General features: G+C 43.3%; 1 protein-coding gene across 7 annotated transcripts in view; it reads right to left on the bottom strand.

Annotated features, from left to right (window-relative positions):
• Positions 1-15,405, bottom strand: part of KAT7 (lysine acetyltransferase 7) — a 54,944-nt gene extending 39,539 nt beyond the window's left edge. The window contains exons 1-4 of one of the 7 annotated variants that reach the window (XM_060203673.1): positions 15,142-15,405; positions 9,587-9,734; positions 2,387-2,563; positions 635-874 (exon numbers count right to left, since the gene is read on the bottom strand). In XM_060203673.1, the coding sequence (XP_060059656.1) occupies positions 635-874; positions 2,387-2,563; positions 9,587-9,734; positions 15,142-15,156 (580 nt within the window). In that variant the 5' untranslated portion in view covers positions 15,157-15,405. The remainder of the gene's footprint in view (positions 1-634; positions 875-2,386; positions 2,564-9,586; positions 9,735-15,141) is intronic. The other 6 variants (XM_016189340.2, XM_060203671.1, XM_007525620.2 and 3 more) reach the window with 6 other exon arrangements.
• Positions 15,406-15,845: the final 440 nt, after the last annotated feature.

The following is a 15,845-nucleotide window of genomic DNA, read 5'->3' as shown; positions in this document are numbered from 1 at the left end:
TCTGCAGGGGGAAAGCTTTGTGAGTGACGAAGCAGTGTTGCAGATGTCTCTCCCCCATGACCCTGTTCCCTCTCAATCTCTGGCTGTCTCTATCCAATAAATAAAGATGATTATTAAAAAAACAGGGGGGTTGGCCAGTAGCACAGTGGATTAAGCGCCTATGGCGCAAAGCACAAGGACTGGCACAGGGATTCTGCTTCGAGTCCCCCACTTGCAGGGGGTTACTTCACAGGCGGAGAAGCAGGTCTGCAGGTGTCGTCTTTTTCTTCCCCTCTGTTTCCCCCCCCTCTCCATTTCTCTCTGTCCTATCTGATAACGACAGCAACAACAACAACAATAATAATGATGATGCTGATAAACAACAAGGGCAACAAAGAGGAAAAAATAGCCTCCAGGAGCAGTGGATTCATATTGCAGGCACCGAGCACCAGCAATAACCCTGGAGGGGGAAGAAGAAAGGAAAAAAGCAGAAATGCTTCTATTCAAGGGGACAACTCATTAGCACTCAGAACATCTGGTCACTGAAGAACCTAGAGCTAGGTCACCAAAAAAAAAAAAAAAAAAAAAAAATCTTTCTGGGTGATCCTAATTCCAAGGGAAAGCACAAGGTCTCATGAAGCCAGGGCATACTAACCTAGAGAATTACAGCCTGGTGTGGGGCACTTCATATTGAAATTGTAGCTTTCATGGAAGCGACGCCGCTTGGGGCGGTGAGAGAGATCACTACCCGAGTCTTTCAGTGACATGTCCTTGGCGATGCTCTCATCGTGAGACACGTTGGGGCTGGAGATGTCTATGTCAGACTCAGAAGAAGGTGCATTTCCAGTTGGAGTTCGAGGTGGAGACTCATCATGATCAGCTGTGTTTTTAGTTTCTAGACCAAAAGCAATTAGTTAAACTTGTGAGTGTATTCATTTATTCAGAAATGTATTATTCAGCCTTTGGGCTTCCAGACCTTCTATGACTTAACCAGTTACTTTTAACCACTAGCCACTTATCTGTTGTACTCGTAAGTGGAAAATGAAGAGAAATTTCATAACTCCCTTTGTGCCATTTTAAATTCTAAACTTATATTTGGGGAAAAAAACTAAATTTGGGGTTTACCTAATACATGCCATGTATCTTTTCTTGTTCACCAACGACAGGTAATCAAAACTAGGTAGAAATTAAGAGAAACAGTGGTCAGGGAGGTGGCGCAGTAGATAAGGCACTGGACTCTCAAGCATGAGGTCCTGAGTTCAATCCCCGGCAGCATATGTACCAGAGTGATGTCTGGTTCTTTCTCTTCTCATATCTTTCTCATTAATAAATAAATAAAATCTTTTAAAAAAGAAAAAACAATAAATTAAAAAAAGAAAGAAAATAAGGGAAACAAACAATACAAAAACAATGCCATTCTACACTCCTAGGGGATAAAGAGGATAGAAGACAAACGAAAATTGTTGCTGCCTTTCTAGATGGCACTGAACAAAGCTGATGTGAAGGCTGTTACTGGACTGGACTCAAGTTAACCTACAGGTAATCTGTCAATTCTAGGCTCTAAAATCGCAGGTTGGAAACCAAACGACTATAAGAGCTTAAAGCTCATCTCAAGAAGACAACTACAATTTACGTCCAACCAATTATTACTACTACTAAGTGACCACTTAATTAATTCCTTTTTAAAAAGAAAGAAGTACTTTACTATGTGCATGACCCAGGCTCCTGGCCCTCACTGTAGTAAAGTTTTCGTGCTCTGGTCTCTTTCACACACACAGCTCTCTCTATGCCTATCTCTATCTCACACACACACACACACACACACACACACAAAAACAAAAACAAACAAGAGATGGGGGGAGGAGTAACCCCTATCTGTATGTGAACTTTTCTTTTCCTTTTTTTTACCAGAGCACTGATCAGCTCTGGCTTATGGTGGTATAAGGGATTGAACCTGGTACTCCAGAGTCTCAGGCATGAGAGTCTCTTTGCATAAACATCATGCTATCTACTCCCAATCTTCGTTTTCTTTCTTTTTTTTAATGTTAGCTATGAACTTTTAAAGATATACAAACTGTACAAGCAAACCAACAACCATGTTGGCAGGCTAGAAGTTTACCACTCTGTGACCTCTGTTCCAAGTCCTCTCATTGGGGCTGGTAATCCCAACCTCAATAGCTTGCCATTCCCATTACTAAAGGTCACCCTTCTTCAGAAATCCAGAGATAAATAAACTGATAAAGCAAGTGTGTGACAAATATGGGATACCCCTTATTCCTTTGTGGGTATGAGGGCACCAGAACCTTTTACCTGTTACAGGTCTAACCTAATATATTCCAAATGTTCCTTAAAGGAAACTGACCAGATCATCTCTATAATGGGTACAAATCATAACATAGCTACTCACCTCTATCTGAAAAGTCAACCACTTGTTCAGTTTCTGAGCCAGATGAACGAGTTTGCCGAAGGGGGTATTTTTTTGGAGTCACTGGGGTAGGTTGCTGCTGACTCCTGGTCACTCTTCTTGTAGAATAAACAGGTTCCTCAGTGCCAAATGATTGCATATTTCGAACAGGGCTGGAATCTGATGCCAATTATAAAAGGTAACAAATAATTCAAGAGGAAAGAGGAAATCTTTTTATTTCCATGCATATGACTTGTTATTATATAAGCCCTCTTCTACTATTTCACAAAATCCAACAAATCCTTAAGGTCTCTATCTGTAGGAGCCGGGTGGTGGCATACCCAGTTAATCGAACAAACATAGTACTATGTGCAAGGATACTTGCAAGGACTTGGGTTCCAACCACTGCTCCCCACCTGCTGGGGGACACTTCATGAATGGTGAAGTAGGCCTGCAGCTCTCTATCTCCCTCTCTCCTCAATTTCTCTCTGACCTATCAAATGAAAAGGAAAAAAAAGGGGGGGAACAGCTGCCAGAAGCATTGGATTTGCAGTATTAGCACCCAGCCCCAGTGATAGCCCTGAAGGTCTTCCCCTATATAAAAAATAATAATAATAAAAAAATAAAAACTCTATTTGTAGTCTTGAGAGAGCTCATTCAGTAGAGTGCACATTTTACTATGAGTGAGAAACAGGTTCAAATCCCCTATCACTATATGGATGCACTATGCAAAGGGAACAAATGGTGCTGTAGTCTCTCTCTCCCTTTCTCTATCTTTCTCCCCTCTCTCCCTCTATCTGGAAAAACAAAAACAAGAGTCTACTTGCAGCAGTATAATTGTACACACACACACACACACACACACACACACACACACACACACACACACATACACCGTTTTGTAAAAGAAAATATAAGCAAGAAGTTTAGTAGTGGGCCCAGTAGCACAATTATATTATCATACACAAGAACCTGGGTTTTTGAGCCCCAGACCACCATGGGACAGCATATGGGGGAGGATTCACAGGCACAGGAATAGTGCTGCAGTGTCTCTCCCTCTATCTATTTCTTCCTATTTCTCTCTGAATCTCACCAGCTATTCAACACACACTCACACAAAAAGGCCTACCACAAGTATAGAATTAAATTTAGGTTCTGAGACCAATAATAAACCTTACTCACTCCACCATATCAAATAGCTATAATAACATGGACAAGCTAATACCTCTAAATCTATTTTCTGACCTTTAAGAACAAGAAAACTAGGGTGGCAGGAGATAACATAACATGGTTATAAAAAAGACTTTCATGCTTAAGACTCTGAAGTTCCAGTTTCAACAACCCCATACCAGCTTAAACCAGAGTTGAGCAGTGCTTTTGGTAAAAAAAAAAAAAAAAAAAAAAGAGAGAGAGAGAGAAGTAGAAAAAGAAAACTAGCAGTGGCTGGGGAACTAGCTCAACTGGTAAAGCATCAGATATTCATACCTAAGATTATGGGTTCAATCCCCAGCACTGCACGTGGTATTCTTGGTATACAGGTCTAGTGTTTCACAAATATTGTGTTGTCAAAACATGGCTTGTTTTTTTTTTTCATGTTCTTCTATTCAAAAATGCATCATAACTTTTCTGAAAACCCAGCAATAGTTGTATCCTCTCTTTTTGCCTTCGAATTTTAGCTTTTTTATTTTTAAAATTTTTTAATTTTCTTTAATTATTTCTTGGCTAGAGACAGACAAATTGAGAGGAAAGGGGAGGGAGAAGGAAAGAAACAGAGAGACACCTGCAGCCCTGCTTTACCACTCCCAAAGCTTTCTCCCTGCAGGTGAGGACTAGAGGCTTGAGCCTGGGTCCTTGCACATTATAACATGTACTCAACCAGGCACACCACTGAGTTTTACTTTTATCTTTGGAACTATCTAATATTTATACATCATCTAAGGAGTTTCTATTGTTTCAAATTTGCTCTAATTTCAGTTTTGAATTTCTTTTATTCCTTTTTTTTTTAAGTGTAATAGATAGAATTGGTGAAAATAAATTTGATTCACAACCTCTGTGCTATCTTCTCAGCCCCAGAATGAAACCTTATAGATATGGGGGTCAGGCAGTAGACCAGCACATGGCACGAAGCGCAAGGACTAGTGTAAGGATCCTGTTTCGAGCCCCGGCTCCCTACCTGCACGGGGTGTGTGTGTGTGTGTGTGTGTATGTGTGTGTGTGTGTGTGTGTGTGTTTCACAAGTGGTGAAGCAGTGAAGCAGGTCTGCAGGTGTCTGTCTTTCTCCCTTTCTGTCTCCTCTCCTCTCTCCATTTCTCTCTGTCCTATCCAACAACAACAATGAAATCAGTGGTAACAATAACAACAAGGGCATCCAAATTGGAAAAAAATGGACTCTAGGAGTAATGGATTTGTAGTGCAGGCACTAAGCCCCAGTAATAACCCTGGAAGTGGGAGTTGGGCAGTTGCGCAGCGGGTTTAGTGCAGGTGACGCATAGTGCAAGGACTGGCATAAGGATCCTGGTTCGAGCCCCCCAGCTCCCCACCTGCAGGGGAGTTGCTTCACAAGCGGTGAAGCAGGTCTGCAGGTGTCTTTCTCTCCCTGTCTTCCCCCCTGCTCTCTCCATTTCTGTCCTATCCAACAACAACGACATCAATAACAACAACAATAATAACTACAGCAATAAAACAAGGGCAACAAAAGGGAATAAATAAATAATAAAAATAACGCTGGAAGCGGGAGTCAGGTGGTAGCACAGCAGATTAAGTACAGGTGGCACAAAGTGCAAGGACCCACAATAAGGATCCCAGTTTGAGCCCCCAGCTCCCCACCTACAAGGGAGTCGATCACAGGTGGTGAAGCAGGTCTGCAGGTGTCTATCTTTCTCTCCCCCTCTGTCTTCCCCTCCTCTCTCCACTTCTCTCTGTCCTATCCAACAACAACAACATCAATAACAACAATAATAACTACAACAATAAAACAACAAGGGCAACAAAAGGGAATAAATAAATATTTTTTAAAAAGGATATAGATAGATGGGAAGATACTATTCTAGGCAGAGGGGCCAGTATATACTGAGAAAGGATGTAATGTTCTTACCAAGTGTAATTACACATATCCTGGAAGTTGTAAATACTTAACACTTAAAACAGGTAGGTAATACATGAGCTCTGAGTTTTTTTTAAAAAAAAAGATTTTTAAAAAATATTTATTTCGTGGTCTGGGAGATGGCTTAGTGGATAAAGCACCGAACTGTCAAGCATGAGGTCCTGAGTTCAAGCCCCAGCAGCACATGTTCCAGGGTGACATCTGGTTCTTTCTCTTTCCTCCTATCTTTCTCATTAATAAATAAAATCTTTTAAAAAAATTTATTTATTCCCTTGCTGTTTTATCATTGTAGTTATTATTGTTCTTGTTATTGATGTCGTCGTTGGATAGGACAGAGAGAAATGAAGAGAGGAGGGGGAGACAAAGAGGGCGACACAAAGACAGATACCTGCAGACCTGTTTCACTGTTTGTGAAGCGACTCCCCCTACAGGTGGGGAGCAGAGGGCTCGAACCAGGATCCTTCCTCCGATCTTTCCACTTTGCGCTACATGCGCTCAATCCGCTGCACTACTGCCCGATTCCCTTTTTTAAAGATTTTTTTAAAATATTTATTTATTTGGGAGTCGGGCGGCAGCGCATCAGGTCAAGCGCAGGTGGCACAAAGCACAAGGACCACCTTCAGGGGGGTTGCTTCACAGGTGGTGAAGCAGGTCTGCAGGTTTCTTTCTCTCCCCCTCTATTTCTCTCTGTCCTATCTAATAACGATGACATCAATAACAATAATAACTACAACAACAATAAAAAAAAGACAAGGGCAACAAAAAGGAAATAAATTTATTATTTATTATTTATAAATTATAAATTTATTATTTATAAATTTATGTATTTCCCTTTGGTTACCCTTGTTTTTATTATTGTTGTAATTATGATTGTTGTTATTGATGTTGTCAGTGTTAGAGAGGACAGAGAGAAATGGAGAGAGGAGGGGAAGACAGAGAGGGGGAGAGAAAGAGAGACACCTGCAGACCTGCTTCACTACTTGTGAAGCGACTCCACCTGCAGGTGGAAAGCCTGGGGTTCCAACCGGGATCCTTGCTGGTCCTTGCACTTTGCGCCACATCTGCTTAACCTGCTGCGCTGCCGCCCGACTCCCTTGAGTTGTTTGCTAATTATTATATTTCATGACCAGAATGTTGCACTACTTTGGGGACTGCATTTACAATGTAGACTAAATGATCTTCTCTAGAGCAAAAAGTAGATGACACTGTAACTAGAACCCTGTGAAGTTATGCAAACTAATAAGCTGACTGTGTGTCTGTCCTAAGGGGCTGTGTACCAGACTTGCCTATCTGAGGACCACCCCCTAAAGGTAGCAGGTTCACTCCCCAGCACCACCATATGCTACTGCTGAGCAGCGCTGTTCCCTCTCTCTCTTATAAAAACAAATATGTTGGGAGTCGGGAGTTAAGTTGGTTGTTGGGTTTGTCTGTTTGTTTTAGATAGGACAGAGAAATTGAGAGAAGAAGGGAAGAGAAAAATAACACCTGCAGATCTGCTTCACCACTCATGAAGCATCCCACTCTGTAGGTGGGGAGCAGGGGGGCTAGACCCCCCCCCAGGTCCTTGAGCTTAGAAATAAGTGCTCTTACCCAGGTGCGCTACCACCTGGCCCCCAGGAGTTAGGATGTTTCTGTTACTATACTCTAGTATATAGGATACAAACAGTCAGATGTGAGGGCGGGCAATATGGCTGTGATGTCTGTCATACCATTAATCACCAGGGTTGAATTGGCTGACCTAACTGGCTAGGCGGGTGTCTTCATCCTCCCTCACCGCTCCATGTGTGTCCCTCCCAAAGCTGAACCCTCCGTGGAAGAGGATAGCCTTACCCAGATAGCAACAGACCAGCCTTCAGTCGAGGGTATGTGAGTAGCTGCGCTCCCCTGCTAAAACCTCCAAGCAAGCTCTCAAGGCCCAAAATACAGTAACTGCTTCTCATTATTCCCCTTGTGCTCAAAAATACTTCACCAAGTTGAAAATCCAAAGGTCGCAAGGAGATGAGACAGGGGATAAAGCACATACTTTACCATGTATATAAGAACCCAGGTTCAAGCCCCTGGCCTTTACATGGGAGCACCATGTAAAAGAGAAGCTTCAAGGTAGGGGTAGACAACATAATGGTTATGCAGACACTCTCACTCTCCAAAGTCCCAGGTTCAATTCCCCTGCAACACAAGCCAGAGCTGAGCAGTGCTCTGGTAAAAAATAAATAAATAAAAATAAAAAGGGAAGCTTCACAAATTACTAGTAGAGCAGTGATGTGCTCTTACCTTCTAGCTAAAAAGGAAGAAAAAATACTGGAGGCAAAAAACAAAAAAGTTGAAAACCCACAAGAGGTAACACCCACAAGTGAAATGCTAAATTCAAAAATGAAGTTAGGAACAGCAGCTGAAAAAGAACAAGCTTACTTCTTGCTAGAAAGACTGTCTTTCATTTCTCACTATGTTTTTTATTATAATACGTACCAAGTTAGCATTATACAATTGCTAAAAGCAGACTGCAATTTTCCCCCTTAATCTATTATTGTCTATATACACAGTGTGTGTGTGTGCGTGTGCGTGTGCGTGTGTTTTGGGGCTTCATTCCAGCATGATTCATCCACCACTCCCAGTAGATTCATTTTTAATTTCAGATAGAAAAAAATAAATTCAGATAAAAACAGAGAGGAAGAGATGCAAGGAGGGAGAAAACCACATTACTTCCCTTTCTGCCATGCACGGTGCTCCCATGTGGGCTGAAACTCAGGTCTTCTATGTATGCCAAAGGGTTTGCTCTACTGGTTGAACTATCTCCTGGCCCTCTGAAGATTTACTGATTGGTAGAGAGAAAGACCAGAGACTGATCTGGCACATGTGGAAGAGAGGTTCAAACCTGCATACAGGCTCTGCATTCTATATGATGAGCCATTTCCACAGCACCAGCTTTGTAAGCTTCTTTCCTCCCTAAGGGACTCCCAGATCAGAGCTAGAAGTCAGAGGTACACTCCAAATCTAATCCCAGGTGGCTAATTTTTGCAGGGAATCTACAAACTACTTTCCAGTGCCAAAATTTACCTATTATTGGGAGTCAGGTGGTAGCGCAGCGGGTTAAGCACAAGGACAGGTGGAAGGATCCCAGTTCAAGCTCCCAGCTCCCGACCTGCAGGGGAGTCACTTCCCATGTGGTGAAGCAGGTCTGCAGGTGTCTATCTTTCTCTCCCTCTATCTTCCCCTCCTCCCTCCATTTCTCTCTATCCTATCCAACAATGACAACATCAATTAACAACAACAATAACTACAATAAAAAAGCAACAAGGGCAACAAAAGGGAATAATTTTTTTTTTAATTTACCTATTCTCTCCCATCAAAATAAAATTCAGGGAATTCAGGGAGAGGGGGCCGAACTGAGGAGACAGCTTAATGGTTATGCAAACAAACTCTCATGCTGAGGTTCTAAGGTCCCAGACTCAGTCCCCAAAACCACCATCAGCCAGAACTGGTGGTGAAAAAATAAAATTCAGGTGGGCTAGGAAGATAGCATTATGGTTATACAAAATGACTTTCATGCCTGAGTCATCATACATTCCAGGTTCAATCCCCAGCACCACCACAAGCCAGAGCTGAGCAGTGCTCTGGCAAAATAAATAAACGTATTTGTTTCAGCATACTTATACACACACAGAGAGACACACACACATACACACACCTACTAACTATGTTATAAAACCAAACCAAAGTTTTGGAAGTATTTTAAGTACTCCACTTAGCTTAACAAACTATTATTTCTGTCCTTAAACCTAAACCATTCTGATAGAAAGTGAAGCACTAAGGTCCCTTATTTTACTGATAGAACAACTACAGTCTGAAAGTAATTAATTGGTTCAAGGCACACACTTTTGTCACATACCCATTATACCAGACATAATTCCTCTGGGTCACAAGTTGGACAGCACACCCCCCTAAAAAAATATCCTGAAAACTTGATAGCTCTGCATTCATTCACTCTGCATGTTACCAACTTTTGTCATCTACAGCAAACCATTCTTTCACATTACCTAGCATAATAACAGACAGCCTGTCAGTCAGCTGTGAAGCACAGTCAGGAAGAGAAAGCCTTTTACCTTGGGAACTCTGGCTCAATCGGGCGGAGGAGCGGGTGACTCTGGCAGATCGCCGAGATGTGCCATCACTTTCTGAACTGTCTGTGTGCTCGAGATCTGTAGAAAAATCGGAATCTTCGGTTCCATCTGAACTACTGCCTGCATTTCTCTGTAATACCATAGATCCAGACATTAGCACAGAAGCATTTATTCTGTGGGCATGTATTAACACTGGAAATAAAAAAGAACCATGATGCTGAAAACACTAAGTTGAAACCTAAGAAAAGGTTCTATAGTCAATGTCCCTTTATTTATGGTATTTAAGTGAAACAACCTGTATGTGTTAAATTAAGAAATTCTTTTTTTTTCCTCCAGGGATTAGCCTCCAGGGGTTTTTGCCTCCAGGAATTGACCCCATTGTTTCTCCCCTCCAGTGGATACCACAGATCCATTGCTCCTGGAGGACATCTTTTTCCATTGTTGTCTTTGCTGTTATTGTTATTGTTGCTGGATAGGACAAGAGAGAAATTCAGAGAGGAGGGGAAGACAGAGAGGGAGAAAGACAGACATACACCTGCAGACTTGATTTACCACTCGTAAAATGACCCCCCTGAAGGTGGGGAGCCAGAGGCTCAAACCAGGATCCTTGCACTTTGTACTATGAGCTATGAGCACTTAACCTGGTGCGCATGCACTACCATCCAGCCCCCCAAAATTCCATTTTTTTAAAAATGTTTTATCTGTTTATTAATGAGAAAGATAGGAGGAAAGAGAGAAAGTACCAGAGTGATGTCTGGTGTGATTGCTGGGGATTGAACTCAGGACCTCATGCTTGTGAGTCTAACGCTTTATCCACTGTGCCACCTCCCGGACCACAAGCAGGAATTCTTACTAAACACCAGTTGTGAAACAAATCAGTACCACAACTCAAAATTAACTGGCTTACATAATCATGCACTAACAAAAAGTCCAGTGCAGTGGGAGCCTGACAGTTGCACACCCAATTACACGCATGTATTACCATGCACAAGGATCCAGGTTCAAGCCTGTGTTCCCCACCTGTAGGGTAGAAGTTTTACGAATGGTGAAGCAGGTCTCCATGTGTCTCACTCTCTCTCTCTGCATCTCACCTCCATTCCCTGACCTATCAGGGGAGAAAAAAAATCCTGGCAAGAAAGAAAGAATGGGAGAGAGGGAGAAAAAGGAAAGTCCAGGGAGTCCGGGGGTAGCGCAGCGGATTAAGCACAAGGACTGGTGTAAGGATCCTGGTTTGAGCCCCCAGCTCCCCACCTGCAGGGGAGTCGCTTCACAGGCAGTGAAGCAGGTCTGCAGGTGTCTCTCTTTCTCTTCCCCCTCTCTGTCTTCCCCGTCTCCATTTCAGTCTATCCCATCTAACAACAACATCAATAATTACAACAACAATAAAAAACAAGGGCATGTATTTTTTAATTAAAAAAAAAGAAAAGTCCAGTTTGGGGCTGGGTGGTGGGACACCTGACTGAGTACACCCATTACAGTGCACAAGGACCCAGGTTGAAGCTTCAAAAACAGTGAAACAGTGCTGTAAGAGTCTGTCTCTCTTCTTCTCCCCTCCTCTTTCTCTCTCCCTTCCCTCTCAATTTCTCTCTGACTCTATCCAAAATAAATAAATATTTAGGGGAAAAATAAAATAATTTTTAAAAGTCTAGTGTGGTGAAAAAATGTTAGTGCAAGACACCATTTAACCTTTAGATTTGGCCAGGTGGTGGTGCACCTGGTTAAGTGCACGTTACAGCGGGCAAGGACCCAGGTTCAAGTCCCTGGTCCCCACCTGCAGAGGGAAAGCTTCACGAGTGGTGAAGCTGGGCTGTAGGTGTCTCTCTCGCTCTCTATCTCCCTATACGTTCTCAATTTCTGCATCTATCTAATAATAAATAAAAAAGATTAAAAAAAACATTAGATTAACTTTTGTTCTAAGTTTCCATGAATAGATAACACATTTTAAAAATTCATATTACAATCAAAATGTCATGATCTACAACTCTGATCCCAAAATAAGTAAAAAAGAAAAAAAAAAAAGGCTAAAAGTTATCTTTCTTATGTTACTACCACTGAAGATTCTCCACATGGAAATCAAAAATACAAAAAAATAAGGTTGCATATAAAGACTTTCAGTAGGGACTGAGTGGTGGCACACCTGATTGAGCACACACATAACAATGTGAAAGGACCCAGGTTCAAGCCCCTGGTCCCCACCTGCAATGGGAAAGCTTTCCAAGTGGTGAAGCAGTGTTGCAGGTCTCTCGCCCTCTGTATCACCCCCTTCCCTCTCAATTTCTGGCTGTCTCTGTCAAATAAATAAATAAAGATAATTTTTAAAAAATTAAGACTTTCAAGTATTCACAAATAGGATTTTTTAATTACCTTTTTATGATTTATTTATTATTGGATAGAGACAGAGAGGAATTGAGAGGGGGAAGAAAGGGAGAGAGACAGAGAAACACCTGCAGCCCTGCTTCACCACTTATGAAGCTTTCTTCCTGCAGGTGGGGAGCAAGGGCTTGACCCTGGGTCCTTAGACACTGTAATGTGAGCACTTAACCAGGTGTGCTACCACTCAGCTCTCTAAAATCACCTTTTAAAATAGTAGTTATTTATAAATTAACCTCCTGAAGCATGATTAACCATAAAGGTAACTTTTATCAAATGAGTATTAACACTATAACCCTTTATTATATCAAACTGGTGAAAGTCAGAATGGAAAAAAGTGTCAGGGCTGTGGTCTGGGAGGTGGCGCAGTGGATAAAGCACTGGATTCTCAAGCATGAGGTCCCAAGTTCAATCCCTGGCAGCACATGTACCAGAGTGATATCTGGTTCTTTCTCTCTCTCCTCTTATCTTTCTCATTAATAATAAATAAAATCTTTAAAAAAAAAAAGATCAGGGCTGAGGAAATAGCATAATGGTTATGTAAAGACTTTCATGCCAGAGGTACCAAAGGCTTCAGGTTCAACTCCACCAACTCCACCACCACCACCACCACCACAAATAAGAGCTAAGCAGTCCTCTGGTAAAATAAATTTTAAAAAAAGTCAAGGGGAGTCCGGCGGTAGCACAGTGGGTTAAGTGCAGGTGGCGCAAAGCGCAAGGATCGGTGTAAGGATCCAGTTCGAGCCCCAGCTCCTCACCTGCAGAGGAGTCGCTTCACAAGCGTTGAGGAAGGTCTGCAGGTGTCTATTTTTCTCTCCCCCTCTGTTTCCCCTCCTTTCTCCACATCTCTCTGTCCTATCCAACAAACTACATCAATAACAACCACAATAATAATTACAACAATAAAACAAGGTCAACAAAAGGGAATAAATAAATAAATATTTAAAAAATAGTCAGTGGCCCAGGAGGTGATGCAGTGGCTTGCCAGGGCATAAAAGTATGAGTTTGTGGGAGTCAGGCGGTAGCTCAGCAGGTTAAACGCACGTGGCATGAAGCGCAAGGACCTGCATGAGGATCTTGGTTCCAGTCGGCTCCCGACCTGCAGGGGAGTCGCTTCACAAGCAGTGAAGTAGGTCTGCAGGTGTCTTTCTCTCCCCGTCTTCCCCTTCTCTCTCCATTTCTCTATCCTATCCAACAACGATGACAATAACTACAACAATAAAAAACAACAAGGGCAACAAAAGGGAAAATAAATAAATATATTTTTTTAAAGTATGAGTTTCTGAGTTCCATGCTCAGCATCACATGTGCTCTGGTTCTCTTTCTTTCCTGTTAATAAGTTTCAAACCACAAGTTTCCTATTCTTTATTCAAAAACATTAGGACAAAAGGTTGAAGTCCCAGGGTCAGTCTCCAGCACCACCATTAAGTCAGAGCTGAGCAGCACCCTGGTTAAACACACACACACACACACACACACACACACACACACACACACCTTGGGAGAGCACACATGCTGCCATGCACAAGGACCCAGGTTCAAGCCCCTGGTCCCCACCTGCAGAGAGGCAGCTTCATGTGCAGTGAAGCAGTGCTGCAGGTGTCTTCTCTTTCTCTCTCCTCTATATCCCCTTTATCTATTGATCTCTATCAAATAAAATAAAAATAAATTTAAAAAACACACGTACACAACTACAGAGCAGTTATATCTGGAATTCATAACTTTTTGGATTTTTGAAAGAAATTACTTTGCATATTTCTCTTCGAGTCACAGGGAGGTGATGCAGTGTTATATTTTATAGTCTGTGAAAAGAATTGTTTTTAAAATATTTTATTTATTTATTACTGAGAAGGATAGAAGGAAAGAAAGAAAATCAGACATCATTCTGGCACATGTTCTGGCAGCAGGGACTGAACTTGGGACCTCATGCTTCAGAGTTCAACATCTGATCCACTGCACCTCCTCCCGTACCACTGAAGAGAATAATTTTTTTAAGAATAAGCAAGAATACCACCTAGGTTTCCTTTTTTTCAGGGGTAATCTGCCCATTAAGTGAAGAAATCCCAGAAGGCATCACAGAAAAATCGACTGACTGGAGATGGTCCTATTTCTAAACATTCTTTCCTGGCCTGACTCTCAAACTCAGCTCTTCCAACTTCCTACCTATTTATTTTTCATCTTACTCCCACAGCCTTTTATATATACACCCAAGGAGAATATTTGCAAGACACTATTCCAGTTATTTGTATGTCTGTCTTCCAAACCACTCTGCTGTAATGTCAAACTAGGGACCATGTCTAATTTCTGAATGCCCACTAGCCAGTTTGTAAGTATGTAAGTCGGCAAGTACTTAGCGGCTTAAACTAGGTTTGTTCTGCGGTCCTGAGCCTGACGCTGCCTCACCGAGTGACTCAGAGGACATGTCATTAGGCTTCCGCCTGCTCAGTTGCAGAGAGGGGGTTGTCCGTCGGTGATGTAGGAAGTCCTGCCCAATTTTAGCAAGCTTCTGACTGTAGAAAATGCGTTTCCGAGGTGCTGTACAACCAAGCAAAACAGATGCAACAGGCCCCAGTGGCATCCCTGGGGAGTGGGCGCTGGTTCTCCACCACCGGGTCCTCCTCCGCTTTTGTTGTGCCCCCGGCCCAGAAAGGAAGGTGCCCCAAACCCCGCCTCTGCACCAATCAACATCGCCAACTCCGAGGGCGGGGAATCCTGACACCAAATTGCATTCTGGTTAAACCGCGCCCCCACAGGACAGACTGCCAAGCCCAGCCAATCGAAAGACGAGGGATCGTTCTTTCCAGCCAGTCGGAGGGCCGCAGGGCCGGACCCAGACACCGCCCCCGCACGCGGGGAGGAGACCGTTGGGTCCAAATGGGCGGTGCCACCAGCCAATCAATATGTTCCTAGACATTTCAGCGACCAATTAGCGTGAAGAACGCCTCCGAGCCAGGCAAGCAGAGGGCGGGAATAGTTACCAGCGCAGGCCGAGGCCAGGGTCGGGCCCACATTTTTCGGTTGGGTATGGACAGAAGAGAGGTTAGCTCAGTTAGGTTTGGGGAGACGGGAAGTTGGAACTCCACCACTGTGAGGCGTGGCCAACTGCGTCACGTTGCTCTCTCAACTGCCCTTAGAAACCCGCCATCCCTCCTGCCCGTTCCTCTTACCTTCCTTCGCGGCATTGCCGGCGGCTGCGGCCCGACGGATCCGACTCGGGCAGCGGCGGCAGCAGCAGTAGGCACGGTCGCTCCTGTGGGCTCCGTGGCGGCCTCTGTAGCAGTCCCAATCCTGCGGACGTCCCCAAGTGCCTCCTGCTTCACAGCGTCTAGTGCCTTCTGCGCAGGCGCCGCGGGCTGAGGCGCTTTTTCCTTCACTTCCGGCTGGAGTTCGCGTCAACTGACGTTATCGGCGAGTGAGGGTGCTGGGAGGTTCGCTGGTTTTGGTGAGGCCAGTGAGCGCCATTTTGGAATCGGGCGGGGAGTGACACTGATAGTATTGATAGAAACCGGAGTCGGACATACTTAGTTAGGGAAACCCCACCTTTTGTGGGCGTGGGTAGCCATTCTTGTTTAGGGCAGAAGCCTGATGGTTGAAGTTAACGGTTTTCATCTTTACCTCGGGCAAAAATTTCTCTCCCCAGCGGCTTTAATTCGTAGAGTTGAGAAAGGAAACCCCCCAGAATCCATCAGGTTGCAGAGATTTAACCCCTTCGTCGCCCAGTAGCTTAAAGGACGTTTCCGTTTTTCATAAAAACTCAAAATTGGAAAGGGTATTTTGTAGTAGAAACCTTCCCAACAACTCAAAGGGGTGGAATCTTGAGCTTCTAAAAGGAGTAAATAGGTATGGGCCCTACTTAGCAAGTTTCTCGACT

This window comes from Erinaceus europaeus, chromosome 12, assembly GCF_950295315.1.
Source record: "Erinaceus europaeus chromosome 12, mEriEur2.1, whole genome shotgun sequence".
NCBI classification, from domain to species: Eukaryota; Metazoa; Chordata; class Mammalia; order Eulipotyphla; family Erinaceidae; genus Erinaceus; species Erinaceus europaeus.
Note: the sequence above shows the minus strand (reverse complement) of the source record. Positions and strands in the feature narration are given on the sequence as shown.